At 39.3% G+C, this 19,318-nt stretch overlaps 1 protein-coding gene across 1 annotated transcript in view; it reads left to right on the top strand.

Moving 5' to 3' along the window:
- Window positions 1-1,110: 1,110 nt before the first annotated feature.
- Window positions 1,111-19,318, top strand: part of col28a2a (collagen, type XXVIII, alpha 2a) — a 31,566-nt gene continuing 13,358 nt past the window's right edge. The window contains exons 1-17 of the mRNA XM_088605377.1: window positions 1,111-1,267; window positions 1,811-1,966; window positions 2,551-3,125; window positions 6,162-6,182; window positions 6,447-6,506; window positions 8,265-8,318; window positions 8,710-8,754; window positions 8,921-8,947; window positions 10,106-10,150; window positions 11,494-11,538; window positions 11,743-11,796; window positions 12,648-12,716; window positions 13,950-14,018; window positions 14,396-14,464; window positions 17,999-18,067; window positions 19,071-19,139; window positions 19,236-19,304. Coding sequence (XP_088461503.1) covers window positions 1,822-1,966; window positions 2,551-3,125; window positions 6,162-6,182; window positions 6,447-6,506; window positions 8,265-8,318; window positions 8,710-8,754; window positions 8,921-8,947; window positions 10,106-10,150; window positions 11,494-11,538; window positions 11,743-11,796; window positions 12,648-12,716; window positions 13,950-14,018; window positions 14,396-14,464; window positions 17,999-18,067; window positions 19,071-19,139; window positions 19,236-19,304 — 1,485 coding nt within the window. The 5' untranslated portion in view covers window positions 1,111-1,267; window positions 1,811-1,821. The remainder of the gene's footprint in view (window positions 1,268-1,810; window positions 1,967-2,550; window positions 3,126-6,161; window positions 6,183-6,446; window positions 6,507-8,264; window positions 8,319-8,709; window positions 8,755-8,920; window positions 8,948-10,105; window positions 10,151-11,493; window positions 11,539-11,742; window positions 11,797-12,647; window positions 12,717-13,949; window positions 14,019-14,395; window positions 14,465-17,998; window positions 18,068-19,070; window positions 19,140-19,235; window positions 19,305-19,318) is intronic.

Raw genomic sequence — 19,318 nt, 5'->3', positions numbered from 1 at the left:
CAAAATGAGTGTCACATCTATCTAAAGCCTTTTCAGTTGTTCAGTCTCAGTGGCGAGGGAGAGAGTTAAAAACAACTGATTGCTGAGGAGCTCACAGGTCATGAAGGCCCATATGAACGAGACCATCTGTACAGATGTTGATTTCTCATCTCTCCTCCACCAAAAAAACTGCATGTCAAACTACTGCCTTAAATTACCGCTCCATGTGATAAAAGTATTGTACAGAGAACCCATGAGCAGGGAGGGACCCGAATAAACAATACCTAATTTAAGAAAACAACAATTAGTTGTACTTTTTCCTAAATATATTCAACTCAAGCACCCAAGAGCTGTGACAGAAAGTTGAAGTCCAAATAACCCTACTAGAACTTACAATCAAACTATGACAGGTAACGCTCATTTTGATCCAGATTTTTATTTACACAAAAGAAAAAAAAAACTCACTAGTAGAAATCTGGAAAATTGTTTATGATCCCCTAACAAACTTTGAACAATACGTTTCTCATAAAAATAAAAGACCGTTATTTGCAGTGACCTGAAAGGAGTGATAATCACAGGGTGCTGGCCTCAGAGCTCATGACAACCACTCGGGTGGCTCATGGTATGTGATAGCGAGGTTTTATTGGCTTGCAATTGTGGCCTCTATTGGAACTGACCCAGCGAAAAAAGTCAGGGTGAAAAAAGCCCATTTCTTTCTAAATCTGTTTTGTCTCATTTTGACAAACACACCCTGTTTTGCCTTAACAGAAGACAAACGCTTTAAGAGAAATTCAGGCTTTGCAAAAGGGGTAGCTGTTATTTCTGTGGGAAAACGACACTATCCGAAGACCTTTAGGAAGACTATCTGGTGTAGTTGTTGATACGACTTTATGTACGGAGGGGCATTTCATGATAGTTAAGTATTCCAGCTGTCATCCTATTCCTAACTCAGAATGTAGCCTTACATTCACAAGGAAATTGCATCAGTTCAGGCAATGACACCACGACCTGTGATTCTTAATCAGATTTATGTCTATCATCCTTTTTCTTCCTCCCCCTTCCCTCTCCTGTGTCCCACCCTGGGCTGTGGGGTCTCCCTCTTCTGGCACACCTCCCACTATAAAGGCTACACGCAGGATCTCCAGCCCACAACCTCAGGATGGCTGCTACAGGAACAGGGAATTAACTCACGACTCACCTCTCCCCCTTCTCTAGCTTCAGTTATTTGGCTTTGGCTTCTGACAAGCTGATTCTTCAAGAATACTGAACACTGGAAGGTGTGGTCCTGGTAAGTGAAGCATCTTGGTTTTTAAAAGGTCACTCTCTAAATTCTCTCACTTCCAAGGCTTTAACATTTTAAGGTTCGGTTTTGTACTATACAGTATATCTTCCACTTTCCTGTTTCTTTCGAAAGGAATCCAGTATGAATACAGCATGTTTAAATTTGTTCCATGCTTTCTTTCCTTTTTACCTACTCCTTAAGATCACAAAATCACATGTTAAATATTATCTAAAATGTTAATTTATTGAAAGATACTCTCGGGTTAACTGCAACTCTTGATTGTTTCACTTCTATACAGAACATACCAATTGTAGTATAAAGATGCATGCACGTGGATCAAATATTAATTCAAAGTGCATTCATGTTTACACTGTAGTTTGAATAATATTTTAATAATATGAATTAATTCAAAGAAGGTTTTATGAATATAACCATAGATTTGTTCTGCTTTGCAATATTTTTCCTGTCTGTTTGATTTATTACTTTCAAAACTATGCTTTGTTTTCATGTGCAAGTTTACCTAACTACAGTATACAAATCCTCCCCCAGGAGCAAAAACAATGTACCCTACATTCACATGGCTCCTGTTGGTGACAGGACTTCAAACCATCTCCTCGCAGGATCCTTATGAAGACAGAAGTGTGGCGAAAAAAGTAAAAAACAAACTGTTGTCCTCAAATGCAATAGAGAAACATGATGGCCAAGGTAGGAGTTATCTCTTAAGAAGCTGCATTAACAAATTCCTGCTGTGTCTCTAGTGCGTTTTTCTTTATCTAAAACATCAATGTAGTACATGGTTCACTATGGTCTATAAAATATGTAACTTCTTTTCTTCCTGCGTTGAAGCTGAACTGTAAGATGATAGAATTAAAGCTGGATACACAGCAGATCATACCTTTGACACATGCCTTCCGTTGTTGTAAAGATCAGAAATAAGAAGTGTTGTCACAGATTTTTCAGGAACCAAACTGATCCTATTCCAGATAAATGCTTTTCTTTATTAAAGAATTACAGTCTGCTTCATGAAGCAAGAAGCCCTAGAACTAAATGAAGATTTGGATTAAGATGAGTAATGAAATCAGGGTCATTGGAGACATTTCTTTTCAGAGCTCTTTATACTTTACTAGACAGCCATAATTCTTTTTACCTCTGGGTCTACCACTGAGATAACACTGATCGAGTGCTCTGGCTCAGATCCAAGAGAAACCTTTACAAAAGACACCACTGCTCAGAAGCATTTTTGCTTTGAATTTTATATATTTTTTTAAATAACTTCCCCTCGTCTTTAGCTATCTTAGATGAAGACTGCACCTTCGAGCTGGCGTTTCTGGTGGACAGCTCAGAGAGCGCCAAGGACAACCACGAACGGGAGAAGCAGTTCGCCATCGATGTGGTGGACAGACTTGGTGGCGTCCGCCTCAAGTCAGGTCGCGGCCTCAGCTGGAAGGCGGCCTTGCTCCAGTACAGCAGCCATGTGGTCATTGAGCAGACATTCAAACAGTGGAGAGGAACTGAGAACTTCAAGTCCCGCGTTGCGCCCGTTCTCTACATTGGACATGGTACATACACCACCTACGCCATTACAAACCTCACCCAGATCTACTTAGAGGAGTCAAACCAAGGAAGTGTCAAGATCGTAGTGCTCTTCACGGATGGAGTGTTCCACCCCAGGAACCCCGACATCTTCTCGGCCACTGCTGACGCCAAGAACCAGGGAGTTAAATTCTTCACCATCGGAATCACGAGGGCAGCTAATGAGCCCTCCAACGTTGCTAAGCTGCGCCTGCTGGCTAGCTCCCCGGCCTCTAGGTTCCTCTATAACCTGCAAGACACTGGGATTGTTGATAAAGTCGTAAAGGAAATGGTGAGTCTTAAAACACCGGAGCTCTTTGAAGTTGCCAGTAAGACTCCGTTGTCTCTTCAGAAATTCAAAATGATGCTGTAGAATTGTCAGCTGGGGCTACAACCTTCTCCTACATTAAGGGTATAGGATACCAGTTAGTGTAAAAAATGTTTTTTTCTGTTGATGAGGAGGGCCTTTCTCCATGAAACTCCACCTTCCTGAGGGGCATGACATAAGGACATAAGAATTCCTCCCATCTAGTCCTTTTGGTAGTTACTCATTACTCGATCCAGGGATCTCCACTCATCATACTACCAGGATATCGGCTTCAGCAATATCCTTGGTGGTTCTGTGACCAAATTTGTACACAATATTCTGAATCAGGCCTTACTAGCAGATTATACAATTTTAACACATTTTTCTTGGGTACACTTGTGTACAGTGGGCACACTTCTGTGTACATATCCTAGCACTTTTTTTGTCTTTTTGTCTTATTAATTGCTTCCCCTGACAAACACAGAAGGAAGTTATAAAGAGGTCAGGATCCAAAGAGAAATCCCACCAAGCACATTCAGCACATCCAACACTGATTGCAGAGAGCAAAAATCAGCACCACCACTAATAATACTAATGGGGTGCTTATTATTATTGGAATAATAGCTGTTATTTTTACATGGATTTATCTTACTACATATTTCATATTAGTAATAAAATCAATTTCAACTTTGGAAAAAATTTTCTAGGGAGAAAAAAGATAATGTTTTAAGCATGCAATTCAATTTCTTTTTCCTAACATATCTGTGTTACACAACCATCAAAAACCACCAGTATGCTTGCTTTTGTTGGCACTCTTTGCTGCTACATTCACTGAAGATAAATAAATTAAAACCTACATACAATATACATTATGAAAAACCATATACACGTGACCTGTTTCTATTCTTTTGCAGAAAATATCAATGTTACTTATGGTACTGTATAAACTGAGTCTCCTCCCCAGCATTAAGGCTTTTAATCCATGCTTTGTTGAAATGCTTTTAAAAAATTTCATGTAACATTTATTTTGGAAAGTAAAATGGATCTCTCTTGTAGGCTTTTCATTAACTATACAGGTTGAGGCATGTTATACATATGCATGTGCTAGACTTTTCACCCTTAGCTAGCTACAAGATGACAAGATTATTATTGTGATTTTTTATGTGTTTTAAAATAAGAAAAATAAGAGCAAAGTACATTTGTTAAACCTGAGAATGGTCTCCAAACAGGACACAATGTATAGTTACTTGTCACCTCATACAAATATTAGAAGTTTATTCTTTAAACACTAATAACTTAAAATAAATTAAAGCAGATCTAATTATTAAAACAGATCTATTGATAATAGATAGTGTAACACATATGTGTTTGTTAATTTTAATTTTATCCTAATGATTAAAGGTTGAAAGGGGACACCACATTGTCAGGATACTAATGTAAGAGTTACTAAAAGAAATGCCCATGTTTTTCCTACGTCAAAAAGGATGGTAAAGCTAATATGAAAATGGACGTTTCAGTAGAACAGCTCTGTCTTACTAATTTTCCGTTATTTGTTTAAATAGGAATGAACAGATTGTAAAATTACAAAAACATTTCTTTCTTAAATACCATCTTTCTTAATTATCCATCTTTAAAACAAAATGTAGAAAATGTTGCTGCATTTAGAGAGCTCGATCTTCAGAGAGATTTCTAAACTATTTCTGTATTTGTGAAGAAAGTTGGTTAACCGTTCTAGGAGAGCATGAATGAGGTCTGACTGAGGGCAAAGAAAAAAGAGTATATTTCACATCTCAAGACCGGCTGCACATTGCCTTTAACAATGGACTGCTGTTCGATTAATGGATTGTGGGAATCACACTAATTTACTGATTAATATTTCAGAATTTTTGTTTAAGCATCCTAAGGCCATGACACATTTTTTTATTGAAGTAGTTTAATAGCAACCAAGAATGCTTATAGTAACCGAAAAACAGAAACAGCTGCCAAAGATCCACAAGATCATGCATGTACTGTCCTCTCCTACTTAGCTCCTTTTTTTTTTCCTGGTCAGATGCGATATAGAGAAATGATGTGATGTGTATGTCAAAAACAATCGCAGTCAGGTGTTTCCAGTTCCTTGTTTCACCACAGAGTAATTTATGTTTAGCATTAAATACCTGAGCTCTATTTCTCTTTCTTAGCCAATACCATTTTCATGAGATTTAGACAATATTTACATTCACATAATCTTCGTGCAATACATACTGTACCTATATGTTTAATGACTGTGTAAGGAGTCTTTCTGGACACTGCTATTAACAGCATTTTGGCCTTTAGTAGCTGTGTTCATTGTTCCTCTGTGTACACTTACCTGATGTAATAACCGTTCATATACAGTATTATACAAAATGCTGTACATCAGATGTTTTGTATTTTGTGACACTGTATTATACCAGAGGAATTTTTCCTGTCTTTTTCTCTTTCCAGAAATGCTGTAAACAATGAGTCTACTGGTATATTCATTTCCACAATGTATCACAATTAATTATGATAAGCACGTAGGGAAACTGAAATGTAGTGTTGTCAAAGCCATCAGTGAATTGTACAGGGAGTCTCCAAAATATGACAAAAAGTTAGAAAGATCATGCATTTTCTTCAGTAGGACACCATTTAATGTATTCTACGATGGTTCGACAAAATCCGTATCACCTCTAACGCTTAAATATTGTAGGGTTTCTATTCAGAGCATCTGTGTGCTGGCTACCTTTGGTCCTCTTTGCTGCTACATTCATTCGAAAGAGATCATTAACATTATGAAAACCCACATAGACATGACCTGCTTCAACTCCTTAGTGCTCTCAGAGGGGGAATTAATGGTACTGGTTGCTTTTGAAAACTTTCAATGACCTATTATTTATTTTACCTAGGCTAATGGGAATCATATCTGAGATGTTTCATAATTGCATAAAGTAGATTTGAATAGTGTGTCATATGATCTATTTGGCAGATATTTTCATTGTCCTGTTTTTTTTTAATTCACAGGCAGAGCTGGCTGATGAAGGGGTAAGTTTGACTGTTTTACCTCTTATTGGTTATTGAACATCTAAACTTTTAAACCAAATTTCAGCTTCAGAAATCTGTTTCTTGCTTCCTTCCTCAAAAAAGCTCATTTTGCAGTAGGCGAACTTTATGAGACAAGTGTGATTTGAGACATTTGTGAAAGAACCGCTTGTCAGAGCAAATGCCATGCAAATTACCATACATTTCTTGGCAAAAAAAGACTGTTACTGCGCTGCCCATGAATTTATCATCTTGTTCTTTTTAAAGTGTCCCCTGGCTCAGAAATGTGTCTGCGAAAAGGGAGAGCGAGGTCCCAGTGGTCCACCTGTAAGTAAATTTAATAATGTATTTTCTTATCCTCTGCACTGCTGTAACCATGAGTACAAAACAGAGTTTTAAAACTCTTCCTGTTGAAAGAAGGCAAATAGGATGCATCTAAAAGCTGTGGTAAGGTCTGTTATCAGAAGGGTAATTATTCTGCTTTTGAGCCCCTTGCAAAAAATATTGCCCCTTCTCCACCTGTAAGCAATTTCAGTGAAAAAAAAAGACCTAGTTGGCTGAAGTATATTTAAGCTTAAAGATATATGAAGAGCTGTAACCTGTCATTAAAAAGGAATAAATGTTCATGTGTACAACTATCCAGCTGTTATCCTCATGTCTGTTTTTGTACATTAGCAGACATTTCTTTACACACATTAAAGAGCAGTAAGGGATCATCATTCCCTCCTCACACTGCAACCTACAGGACACCCTTGAACCTAGAAAATAAAGTGCTCTCCCTACCATTAAGTAATTAAGTTTGTAATTCAAATTAATTCTTCAGAAAGGCAGTGAAATCATACAGTATTAAAACATTAAGACCTGGCTATATTTAAAGACCCTGAAGTTTGTCTTGAGAATATCATTAAGGAATGTAATATTGTAGTCCTATGTGGTGCCTGTGCTCGAAGGTTTGAAACCATAACTTTGTACTTTGCTTTGCTGTAGAAACATTTCAGATCTGAATTCAAACATGCTACACTGCATAGAATGGTGCGGATAATGAAGACATTAGATGTAAAAAAAAAGTCATATGCTTTTCATTAAAAAAAAATCTGAAACCGCATCAATCTCGTAATATAACATCAAATATAGGTCCGGCCTGTCCTATACTGACAAAAATGAAACACTTGAAGAAGACCTCTTCAGATTTGTGTATTAGCTTTCCCAGATCTTTTTTGGCAGTATTGCTAAACCTGTAGTTTGTAAGCCCATCGTGTGATGATATACAACAGCATGATCACAATCCAGGTGTTATTTTAGAGCAGGATTCCAGGCATACTTTGTGGAGCAATTTAAAAGCTTGTATAATGGGCACTGTCATCTGTTTAATGACCAGAAAAAAAGTCATTTCCCATCAAGGGCAGGGGGATTCGTTGCCCAGGTGCAGAAATAGTACAGTTACCCCTGTAGCCCTCTGGCCAGTTAGAACATGCATCCACCGCAGACGTGTCACATGGGCTATCTGGGATATCTCACAACCTGCAGCCATCTTAGCCTTGACCTCATCCTCTACAGCTTGCTAAAAATGTCTCACTAAATTCCAGTAACAAAACCTGCCCAGATGTCCTGAATGGAAACAGGGTCTCTTTAACCAAATTATCTTTGGAGTCTCCTCAGTTATAATTTCTGCTTTGTTTCTGAAGCCTATGTTCACTGTGCAATCCAAGATTTATTAATTCAATTCAGTTCAATTCAATTCAAGAAGCTTTATTAGCATGACCAATGAATAAATCAGTGTTGCCAAAGCATACACAATTAACACAACATCTACAGATATTTACAGACACTTACAAAACAGACACATCATAATACATTAACATACAAACGGATATCGTTGTATGTTGGAGGATTATTGAGAGACAGGCTCACTGACATCTCACTTTCCAAGACTGAATTCTGTCTTCTAAGATATACTGTAGCTCCTGTCAGGTCACTATCAGTTTTTGCTGGGAAACATCACGATATGTGAGAAGCAAAGCAGTTAAAGTTCCTGTATTATTACACCATTCTGTTTGATTTGTAATTGTACTTTCATTTTATCAGGGTAAGAAGGGTCGTCCCGGAGACGATGGAGCCCCTGGTATAAAAGGACATAAGGTACAGTAACTCTACTCATTCTAATTATTTATTGCCTGTGCAAAACATCTACTCTATATACCTCTGTGAGAACGTGAAACTACCTTAATCTCTGTCGCTGTGAAATAACAAAGCTTCCATTTTCTTTTCACAAGCAGCTGTCACCCTGTGTCATGTAGTGAGTATGTTATTCTGCAAAAAATGTTTTGGATAGTTTTTATCTCTTTTAGAGAACCTGCTGCACTAACATTGTCTGAAGTGCTTGCTTCCAGGACAATGAGGTCAAGGTCATTGAAGAATAAGGGTTTAGTGGGACAATTGCAATAATACTGACTTCTGCGTACAGTATATGTTAATTACAAGTTCCTATTTTCAACAGAACTTGCTAAATCTGTAATGTTCTTCATTCTAGGGTGAAAGTGGACTGAGTGGACTTCCAGGTCGAGAAGGCGCAGAGGTAACGTGTGGAAAAACAAGTGGAAACGGACAGGAATCGTGTTCCATGCAGCGCAATGCTTAACTTCAGAACTGTGTTTTCTGTGTATTAGAAGGTTTTTTGTCATTATTTTAGTGTTCTAAAAGATCCAATTTGAGCAAATGCTTTGTATTTCTCTTTCTTGTAGGGTAAACCTGGCTACAAAGGCGAAAAGGTAAAGTGTTAAATGTATTTTAAAAAAGTACATATTTGTAAATTGTTTAGCTGTTACTCTAAATAATAAATGTATATTCCCATAATTAAAATCAGCTGAGAAAATACATCCATCCATTTTATAATAACTTCTTTCAATTGAGCGTCTCAGGGGAAAATCCATTATTAACTATGATTTTTGGCTTAAGACACCTCTTAAGTGTGGGTGGTCTGGTAGCGTGGAGGTTACGTCTGCTGTCCCCTGGGTCTAGTGTACTGATTCACACCTGGTGAGGACTACTTTCTGTGTAGGGTTTACATGTTCCCGTTGTCTCCACATGGGAACCCTATCTGGTGGTTCCTTTCATCTTTTCAAAGACACGCAGGCTTGGCTGATTGGTGTCACGAACCGCATATTTCCGAGCACCTCTCACCACCAACACCCGCGCGCTAATTAATCAACTTCATTCCTCACGCTCTTCCCTGTTTATACCTCTCACTCCTCTCAGTCCCCGCTCACTATTGAGAATTACCCTCTCGACCTGATTTTTGGCTACTCGACCTAGTTTCCTCCTGCTTCAACTTCGCCTCGCTTCTCGTCTCGGATTTTGATTCACTTGACCTGACTCTTTTGGCTACCCGACCTAGTTCTCTTGTTTCAGCTTCGTCTTTTGCCTTTTGCTTTTGGGATTTGGATGCTAATTGGTTCCAATCACCTTCAGTCTCAGGGCCGCATAGGGTCCAACCTGGTGCTCCTAATGCCATCTCTGACAATTGGTGTCTCTACATCATGCAGATCTGCTGTATGTGTCCTGTGGTGGCCAGGGGACTCACCCTGTTGGTAGTCCCGCCTTACAACCTATGCTTCATGAGTAGGTTTGAGCTTGCACGACCCTTACAATGGCTAAGCAAATTTCTGATAATGGATGGATAGATCCCTATCGTGTGAAACTGAATTTTTAGGTCCATTCTATTCTAATAAACCAATTATATTTACAACAGGGTGCAGAACCCTTTTTGAAATGCCACTGTAATTTATGCTTATTTTTCTGTTTCTTGTGTGATTTGTCATTTTTAAGGGGTTGTCTTGCACAGTGAAAGTTAAATGTACTTGTAATGTTTTTTTGAGGACTCTTGAGGCCCGTACCATTTTATAATGATATTTGTGATTTTTGTGAAGGGTGAAAGAGGAGAATGTGGAACCCCTGGAATTAAAGGAGACAGAGTGAGTATTTCACTGTATTTTCATTCTATAAAAAACACTTGATTATTTTGCATTACAGAAATAAGGAAACTGTTCTGTTTTTTGTTGACAAAACTGCAAATGGCTATATCTGCATATACAGTATATATTCAAACGTGGGCAAGTAGTAAACACCTACACTGTTCTGCAGCTTTGCTAGTTTTTCAAAAACAGTCTGTTTTCTAAACAGATCTCTTTTCTTAGCCAGCAGCTATATAACCCTGCAACTCACAACTGGCAACCCACTGAAGCTCTGCAGGTGTGAGCCTGGTCAGTACCTGGACGGGAGACCTCCTGGGAAAGCTAAGGTTGCTGAAGTTATAAGAATTTGAAGGGGTGTTAGTGGGCCAGCAGGGGGTGCTCACCCTGCAGTCTGTGTGGGTCCTAATGCCCCAGTATAGTGACAGGAACACTATAATGTAAAAAGGCGCTGTCCTTCAGATGAAACTTAAAACCGAGGTCCTGACTCTGAGATCATTAAAAATCCCAGAGCGTTTCAGGGGTGTTAACCCTGCATCCTGGCCAAATTTCCCATTGGCCTTTACCAACCATGGCCTCCTCATAATCCCCATCTACTCTGCTCTCCACTCCACTGATAGCTGCTGTGTGAGGAGCCTAATGTATGCGCTATGGCTAATGTCACATCATCCAGGTGGGGGCTGCTCATTGGTGGTTGTGGTAGAGGGGAATCTGTTGTAAAGCACTTTGACTGGAACACTTAACTATAACATATGCATCTTCCATGCAATACTGCGTATCTGTAACAGCATATTTCAAGTGTTCCCAAAAATAGTCCGAACATTAACTCCGAGCTCCAAACACAGCTCATTCACAATTTAGTCAGTGCAACACTACAGGATTAGCCTGGCATGTGAAGCCAGTACACAAGATCAGCAGGGCCTGGGATAGAAGCTGGGGTTATAGCAAAAGACAAAAAAGACTATGCCCGTCTCCTTCATCACATTGTTGGGCACATCTATGATTGTCTGTGGAGTCACATTCCTGTTCTGTTAATTTTATTGTAGTTTCCGTTTATTGACTTAACCAAATTCCATCTGATGCAAAATCATTACAGCACATAAGCTCGTAGGGAAAAAGAACAGGCCAATACAAGAAGAAAATGTGTTTCGGTCTGCTAAAGACTTGAAACCAGAAAGAAATCTTTCCGCAGGACAATGATCTAAAGCACAGGCCAAATTTATAGCGGACTGGTTCGTGTAGAAGCTTCTGGCTTCTCCCTGGTGGTCTCCCTATTGGCCACAGCTGGTGCATTTTAAATGTGTCATTGACATCACTGTAATTAATCAATCATCTACTACTGACAGGGTCCCGAAGGTCCATCTGGTATCAGAGGAGCGAGAGGTCTCCAGGTAAGGGATAAAGACATATCACTGACATTTACAAGCAGTGGTCATATTTAAAATGAACTAACTCCCCTAACCACTATATCTTCTTAATGTGAATGAATGTGTCAGAATAAAAACATTGATGGAAACACCAATGTTATTATTCTTTTTACTCACATATTCCATTTTACTCCATAATAAACTGATTGATTTTGATTTCTTTGACAGGGTCTGCCAGGGTCTCAGGGAGACATTGGGACAGAGGGACCACAGGGGAAGAAAGTGAGTGTCTTTTATTTTCCATTTTATTATTTAAAAAGTACCAAAAATTTGCTGGATACCACAATAATCTCTCATATCTGAAAGACAAACACTGAAAAGTAGACTCCATTTTGGTATCTAAAACTATGTCTGAAAATGAAAGTGTGGAGGGCATCTGAAAACTATTCCCAGATGTACCACAAAGTCAGAAAGTACTGACAGTCAGTTTTATGTTTTGTGAATTGCTTGGCTGCAGCCCAAAGCAGTGTATATCATCCATTAACAGTAGTGTACGTTAATGAAAATACCTGTGTTCCGTCTCTAGAAACACTCCTCAAATTCAACAGCTCAGGTTACTGAAAGTACACCAGCAAAGGCCTGGAGCAAAAAAAAAAAGAGAGAGAGATTTTCCCAGACATTAACAACAATAGCTTGTAAATTTTCATTATTTCAGCATTCTTCTTTTCTATGAGGCCTACAAAAGTTCCAAAAAGTAAAAACATTTTCTGTACAGGTATTACTGGATTATTGAATTATTGAAACAAAAATAAGCATGTCTGTAGCATTTAATGGTTTTGCTCTTTTATATGATCTCCTGTGGGTGAATGAAATTCATGTCTGACATAATGGAAGTTTTTAATTTGTCAGTAATCTGAGTCTAGATGTTTATGGGCTGTGGGAAGTGAAAGAGTGTCCTTTAACTACTATGATTGAAAAGGTTTCATAATAAAACTGACTGATTTGGTACTGTGGCTTATGAAAACACCCACATATTGTAGCTCCAAGGCTGAATAGAAACAGGCAGTGGCCCAGTGCTCTTTCTGTGGTTGTACTGTGGTTGTACAGTGATGCCACATGGGTGTGTTCTGCAGGGGGAACGCGGACCTGCTGGGCCTCCTGGGATTCAAGGGGAAACTGGAATTGGGCTTCCTGGACCAAAGGTACTGTAAACAGTCTACTCCTCATACACTCTGCAACAACATCTGGCCTTGACAGGAGTTACCGACATCTTTGCAATTTCTACTGCCTAGTCATCAGCAATGGAGCACTCTTCTTGGTATCCAATGAAGACAATAAAACAATTTAGGTTTTCTGTTCCAGGGGGTCACTGAGAGAACGCCCAGCTGGTGGCTTATGGTTTTTGTTGCATTAGTGGATATTCGGTTTTTCAGTACAGCTCGCCAGGAGCAGGAGTATCACGTAAAGGTCATCATCCCACACTCAAATAGTTGAGACATGCATATTAAAAATTGCATACCATGAAATGAACTTGAAAGTCCATTTATCAGGGAGGTACAGAAAAGACGTCATCTAATGAATGAAGCTAGCATGTTCCTCACTGGAAGGTGGAACATAGTCTTCAGAAATACAATAAATAGATTTACCCCGATGGTGGTAAATCACAGGTCTGAAGTACAATTAGTATCTTTGCCTAGAGCATTTGACCCACCAAGTTCATTTTCTTGTTAGTAGCTAAATGATCCATGCATCTTATCCGGCCATTTAATGAAAGAACCCTGGATAGCTTCTTCCAGACTTCCAAACCGGTTTGTGTAGAAAAATGCCTTGTAGTACACGTTTTAAACATTACTCAGTTCAGTTGTGTCCTCTGGTTCATGTTTTATTGTCAAAACCTGTATTTTTATCCATATTGTAACAATATACCCACATACAGTACATCTGGGTGACTAACTATTGTAAAGAAATGTTCAGCTTGACGGATTCCAGGGATTCACTGAATTTGAAACATCTCCCATTAATTTTTTTACCTTCCAAGTGGAGCAGGTCAGATTTTCTGCCCAGGACACACACCTGCTTTTCTTTAAAGTGCTGTATATTTCTGTGGTTTTACATGCTTTGGCCTGGACATGACTGCTATATAAATCATGTTTTCAAGGAGTATCAGGACAGCAGGCTTGTGGGAGACTCTGATAATAAACAACACTAATGCACACAGAAAGAAATTCCACTTAAATACTGCATTATGTGATGCACTGGTTATATTGTCAGAATTAATAACAGTTTTGTAAGAATTACTTCCCTTGCAGGTACATTTATTGTGGTAAATACCTTGTATGTGGTGTGGCAGCCTCCATTTGTTGTGGTTTGTTTCCTTAAACCAGGACTTTTACACAACATTATCTCACTTTGCATGTCAATTTCTCGTAACCTAGGGTGATATGGGCTTTCAAGGAAGACCAGGCCCATCCGGACCACCTGGTATTGGGGAACCAGGACTACCTGTAAGTAGAAGCAGCAGCTTCCTAATGATGTCAGACATTTTGCTGAATTTGGTGTAGGACCTGCAATAAATGGTTGCTTAATGAATCTCTGTGTTCAGGTTTTATACGGGGGCTGAAGCTCATTCAGATTGATGGGTTTAATGTGAGTAGTGTGAGCCACAACTTTGAGGCTGTTCCTGTCAGGATGACTGCAAACTTTAGACCTGTACGTCTAATTTTGGGGGGGGGGGCATTATGTGATGCTAATGGCACTGGGCCGCAAATGGTTTGCCAATCTGTCCTTAGTATTAGTGACACATGCGGTCCTGTGCCTCTTCCTTACTTGTCTCCCTGTTTTTTCTCAGTTATACTGGCATTTTTCCTGTGTATTTTTGCAGGGGCCTCAGGGGCCACAGGGTGTTCAGGGAGAGAAAGGACCTATAGGAGAAGGTTTTCCTGGACCTAAGGTATGTCAATGTGTTTCAGTATGTCTACAATCGTTTTTCTTGTTGCATTTCTCTTGAAGATGCCATATTTGAAAGTGGTTTTCCGGCAGATTTAGGATAACCCATCTAATCACACCTATGGCTGAGTGGACAGACTCTTCCATTATGTATTATGTAACTATGCATTCATTGAAAGTGTTTTGCTTCTCATTCAGGAAAGTATTAACTCAGCTTCAGCTGTCGTTAAAAATGGACTGAAAGAGACTGGGAATTCAGCATCTTATGTGGCAGGCAGGTGTATTGCAACATGGCCTCTCGAAGTTCATTCACCTTCCATCATTGGATTTCACCAACACTACTAGCTGCCTGCAGGCTCTATCTTGTTGCTAATATCTAGCACAGACACACCTACGATGATAATATAACTGTTCAATATAATTTAGCTGCAGAACTGCAGTCTGTAAAATTCAAAGATAGGATAAAAGCACAAGATATTTTCAAAGGTTGACATTTTTGCGTGAATTCCACTTCTGCCTCTCAATTAACAACTGTAGATCAAAAGCTTATGTGAGAAACTAAAAAAGTCCATACAAGTTAATAATGTTTTGGTTCTTGTTGTCAATGGCAATCTCACTGTCCATTGCATTGATGTGGTTTTGAAATCTGAATTGATTTGGTCATTAATTAAAACACTAACATCAATGTCAATATGTCAACACTACCTTACTCTGTCAACACTGTAAATGCCCATTCCCAGTTGAAAAAGGTAGACTAACCACTTCATTATGGAGATCACTGTAATGCACTGGCCGATAGTATGGCTGGATTTCAACCCACTCAAGTACCAGTAGGACAAGGTACAGAAATGCATAGGTCATTGTTAAGCAGCACCAAATAGCTTGGCTTCTCTGGCACTTAGTTTATACTCTTAATGGAGAACCATTCTTATGGTACACGTACACATCACCCCTTCCAGTCCGTGCCACAGTACTTTCATGTTTCTTCAAGCTAATGTTGTCATATGAGATATTAATCACCAACAATACTGTCACTGGAATCCACCATAGTACTGAAAAGGCCTTCCAAATCGTCTTGGCAAAAATTTGTCTGCAATTTATATAAATTATATAGGTTTGATATACTTATACAATAAACCTAACTTTAATTTAATGTTTATCTTCACCCATATTTACTATCCACACGTTAGCACAAATAGCAATTGTGGGTGAAAGACTTTGTGTGTGTTTTTGTACTGTATAGACATTAGAGCCTCTCAGAGCAAAAGTGGAAGTTAGCAACTAGAATGTTTCCTCAAGGGACTGAACTGACCCAACCAGTTCCCCTTGCGTGCTCTGTGAGCTTTTGGTGAATATTTGGGTTATGTCTATTACATTATGTTTTTCAATTTCTGTGATTTCCGTCATTTAATGGGTGTCACAGTGGGTCAGTGGTTAGCACTGCTGCCTTGCTGCTCTGGAGCCCTGGATTCAAATTGAGACCTGCCATCTGCATAGAGTTTGTACGTTCTCCCCAAGTTCCTGTGGGTTTCGTCTACGTGCTCTGGTTTCCTCCCTCAGTCTAAAGATAAACTGGTGGGAAAAACGGCCCTGGTGTGTGCGTGTCTGTGTGCCTGCCCTGTGATGGACTGGCATACTGTTCAGAGTGTATCCTGTATCCTGAATGTATCCGTTGCTTGCCTGGATAGGCTCTGGCTCCCCTGTGATCATGAATTGGAAGAAGTGGTTAAAAAAAAGATGAATAGATAATAATTGATATAATCAATATCATTTTTTTTTCAAAACTTCTGTCATCAGCGAATGAGTAACTAGAAAATGCATCTCAGCCTGGAGGAGATCACACCAAAATGTGATTTGCTTTTCCACTGTTTCACCTTTGCTGCTCGTGACAATGTGTATTTTTGTCTCTATAAATTATCACAACCCCTTAATTTTCTTCTATATCGGAGCATCTCTCAGACATGCGTGTACTGTTGAGATTATTCATTAATAGAGTGTGACAAGCTGTTACAAGCTGTCTGTCTGTGAGCCAGGGTTTTGCACATTTTACAAACTGTATTTAAACACCTGTTTTAGTACACAGTAATGGAGAATACTTTTCAGCCTTGAAAAGTACATTACCCTTTTCACAGTAAAGAAAAAAATGTTTTTAATTGATAACACAGCATTTTCTGAACATGAACACACTATTCAAAATGCCACATGTTAAAGGAAGAACATTGATTTACTGTGTGTGCCAATATTTTTTCCCTTGATAAATTCCCCTTGACCCCTTTGATGAAAATAAAGGGCAGTCTATGCAACAGTCTATAAAAAAGAAAGTTTCAAAGCCAAAGAGTAACAATTTATTTTTTCCTCTTTTTCTTTTTGGGTTCAAGTCAGAACTTGACCACATATTAAATAAGGAGAACTGTAGCAGCTTTGTCCCATGTGCAGGGTTATTTCTAACGTAACCTTGAGCTATATATACTTGGCACAAGTCCCTTGCTAGAAAATAAGTTTGTTCTGAGATGTGCTGTGTCCTGCAGCAACAGAGCAGCTGTAAAAAATTCAGTCTTTTGAAAACTTCATTTGGCAGGATTTAATGCGTCTAAGTCTTGGGCATTTATCTTACAGTGGAAAACACACTAAATTTCTTTTCTGCTTTTAATTTTGATTGAACCCATGGCTACATTTTCCCTGTTTTATGCAGAGCATTTCTTAAAACATTTTTTTTTCAATTAAACAAAACATAGAAAACACTGAAAAAAGAAAATGGATACAATACCTAAAAAATAATATGGATTATGGAAACTATGGGTTTACAACTGCAGAGAGACTGGATGGTACAATATGCCAGGAAACTAAAGCTAAGTCATGTACTGGTCATGATCTACTGCTGAGACACATACAGCTCCATTTCATTATTGCCAGGGAAACAAGCCATGTTTAAAAATTCAGTACTTTTCCTTTAGAAAGCATCAAAGACCTGCTCTGAACATTTTGTAACAGCAAAGAGAGTTACAGGCAAAAGCAACACCTTGTGTACACTCTTCTTGCGAGTATAACTTTTACCGATGGGATGCAAAGTGATCATTTTAATTCTGAGCTGCAAGTCTGTTAAACCGGTATTCTATTTATTTTAACAAGCAATACATTTTGCTACATAATGTCCTGCTTTTCCTCAATCTTTTTTTTAATCATTAAGAGTTAATGTGCCCTATAACACAGCCTGTGGATGTTCCGAACCAGTACAAAAGCTGAAAAGAAATTCCCACTTCAGAAGGGGAAGCATACAGATATTCCAACCCACAATTTTAAATTCCTCCTTCATATTAAAAGAATTTCACAGGAAAAGAAAAACAAAGAATGTGTGCAAGAATTCAGTTCGCAGTCTAGAAAGAGTTTTGTGGTTTTTAGGAAAAAGCACGTATAATCTTAGCTTGGTGGCCCCATGATGATTGCTCCCATCACCCTAAAGGTTCAAGGTGATGTTCCTTATTTGCGCTCGCAGATGTGTGGAGTTGAATGAGATGAGAACATCCTCATTGCGTTGCAGGGAGACCGGGGGCTGGAGGGGCCGAGAGGGTCTCGTGGACCCCCAGGCGCAGGGATCAAAGGTGAAAAGGTAGGCTGTAAATATTCAACCGATGAATGCCCTTCTCTGCAATGGGAGCAGACATGCTTCTCATCTCTGTGACAAAGGATGTAACGGGAAAAACGAAAGCCCTTTTCCGAACAATTGTCTCCTAAGAGCTGGGGTGGTCTGGCATCTGCTGAGGCAGCTGGGGGGTCTGCTGAAAGATCTTGACAGCGTGAGAAAGCGCAGACTTCGTGAGCGAGGGTATATACGCCATATGCAGTACCTGCGGCAGATAACAAAAAGGTCTTCTGTTCCCTGGAGGACGACGGCTTCAAAAACACGCTGAGTGATGACTTTCCAAAAATGTCTTTGTATTTTCGGATGCATGGTGCAAAAATCTAGCACTTGCCTGTTAACCCTTTCTGTTGCCCTGAGCTAGGCAATTTTGAAAGTGTTGTTTTTAAATATCGAAGATGATGTTTCCTGTTTTCTTGTATCATGTTTTTTTGGATTATTTAGGCCAAATCCTAGTCCTGCAGTATTATAACAGTGCCTTCCCTTGTGGTCTCACCTCTTTCCCCCAAGGCTGTGTCTTTTGTTGCCCCATTTAAAAGTTTTTTTTTTCCTGCTTACAGATATGTAGAGTTAAAATCTGTATTAACTGAGAAAATGAAGTGAACGCTGTTTTTGCCCACTACGCCTCATCTTTAAAGATATGGCTGAGTTTCTTTTCATCTCAAACACTAAAATTGAACTCCTAGTAACAAAGATAAGAAAGATAAGAAACGAGAAAAAGATGAAAAACCCGTTTTCAACACTGAAATTTAGCCTGTCATTACTGTACAATTCAGAATGCAAAATTTAGAACTGGGGTTGAAACTTGGTTTGCTTTTTGTGGGGATTTTATTGTTCACATAGTTCCTATTGGTAGCATCTTTATTACAGCCTAAAGGTGATGAAGCAGGTTACAAAATGCACTTAATTTGCTGGGACACCTACATCACAGGCTTTACTCTGACTTCTGACCCCTGTTCCCTGTGTCTTCAAGGGTGAGCTGGGGCCTCTTGGGCCCCCAGGCCTAGTGGGGTTACCAGGAGTGGGGATTCAGGGCGAGAAGGTAAGATGATGGGCTTCACCCCTCTCTAGTCACACTGACTGACAAGCCGGACTCGGGCCCCCCTTGTGTATGTAACCTCCACTGGTGTAATTGCAGGGTGTGGAGGGGCCACGCGGACCACCTGGCTCCAGGGGGCAACCAGGGGAGGGTTTTCCAGGACCCAAGGTTTGTACTTTGTA

The sequence above is a fragment of the Lepisosteus platostomus genome, chromosome 14 (genome assembly GCF_059453375.1).
Source record: "Lepisosteus platostomus isolate fLepPlt1 chromosome 14, fLepPlt1.hap1, whole genome shotgun sequence".
In the NCBI taxonomy this organism is placed as follows: Eukaryota; Metazoa; Chordata; class Actinopteri; order Semionotiformes; family Lepisosteidae; genus Lepisosteus; species Lepisosteus platostomus.
Note: the sequence above shows the minus strand (reverse complement) of the source record. Positions and strands in the feature narration are given on the sequence as shown.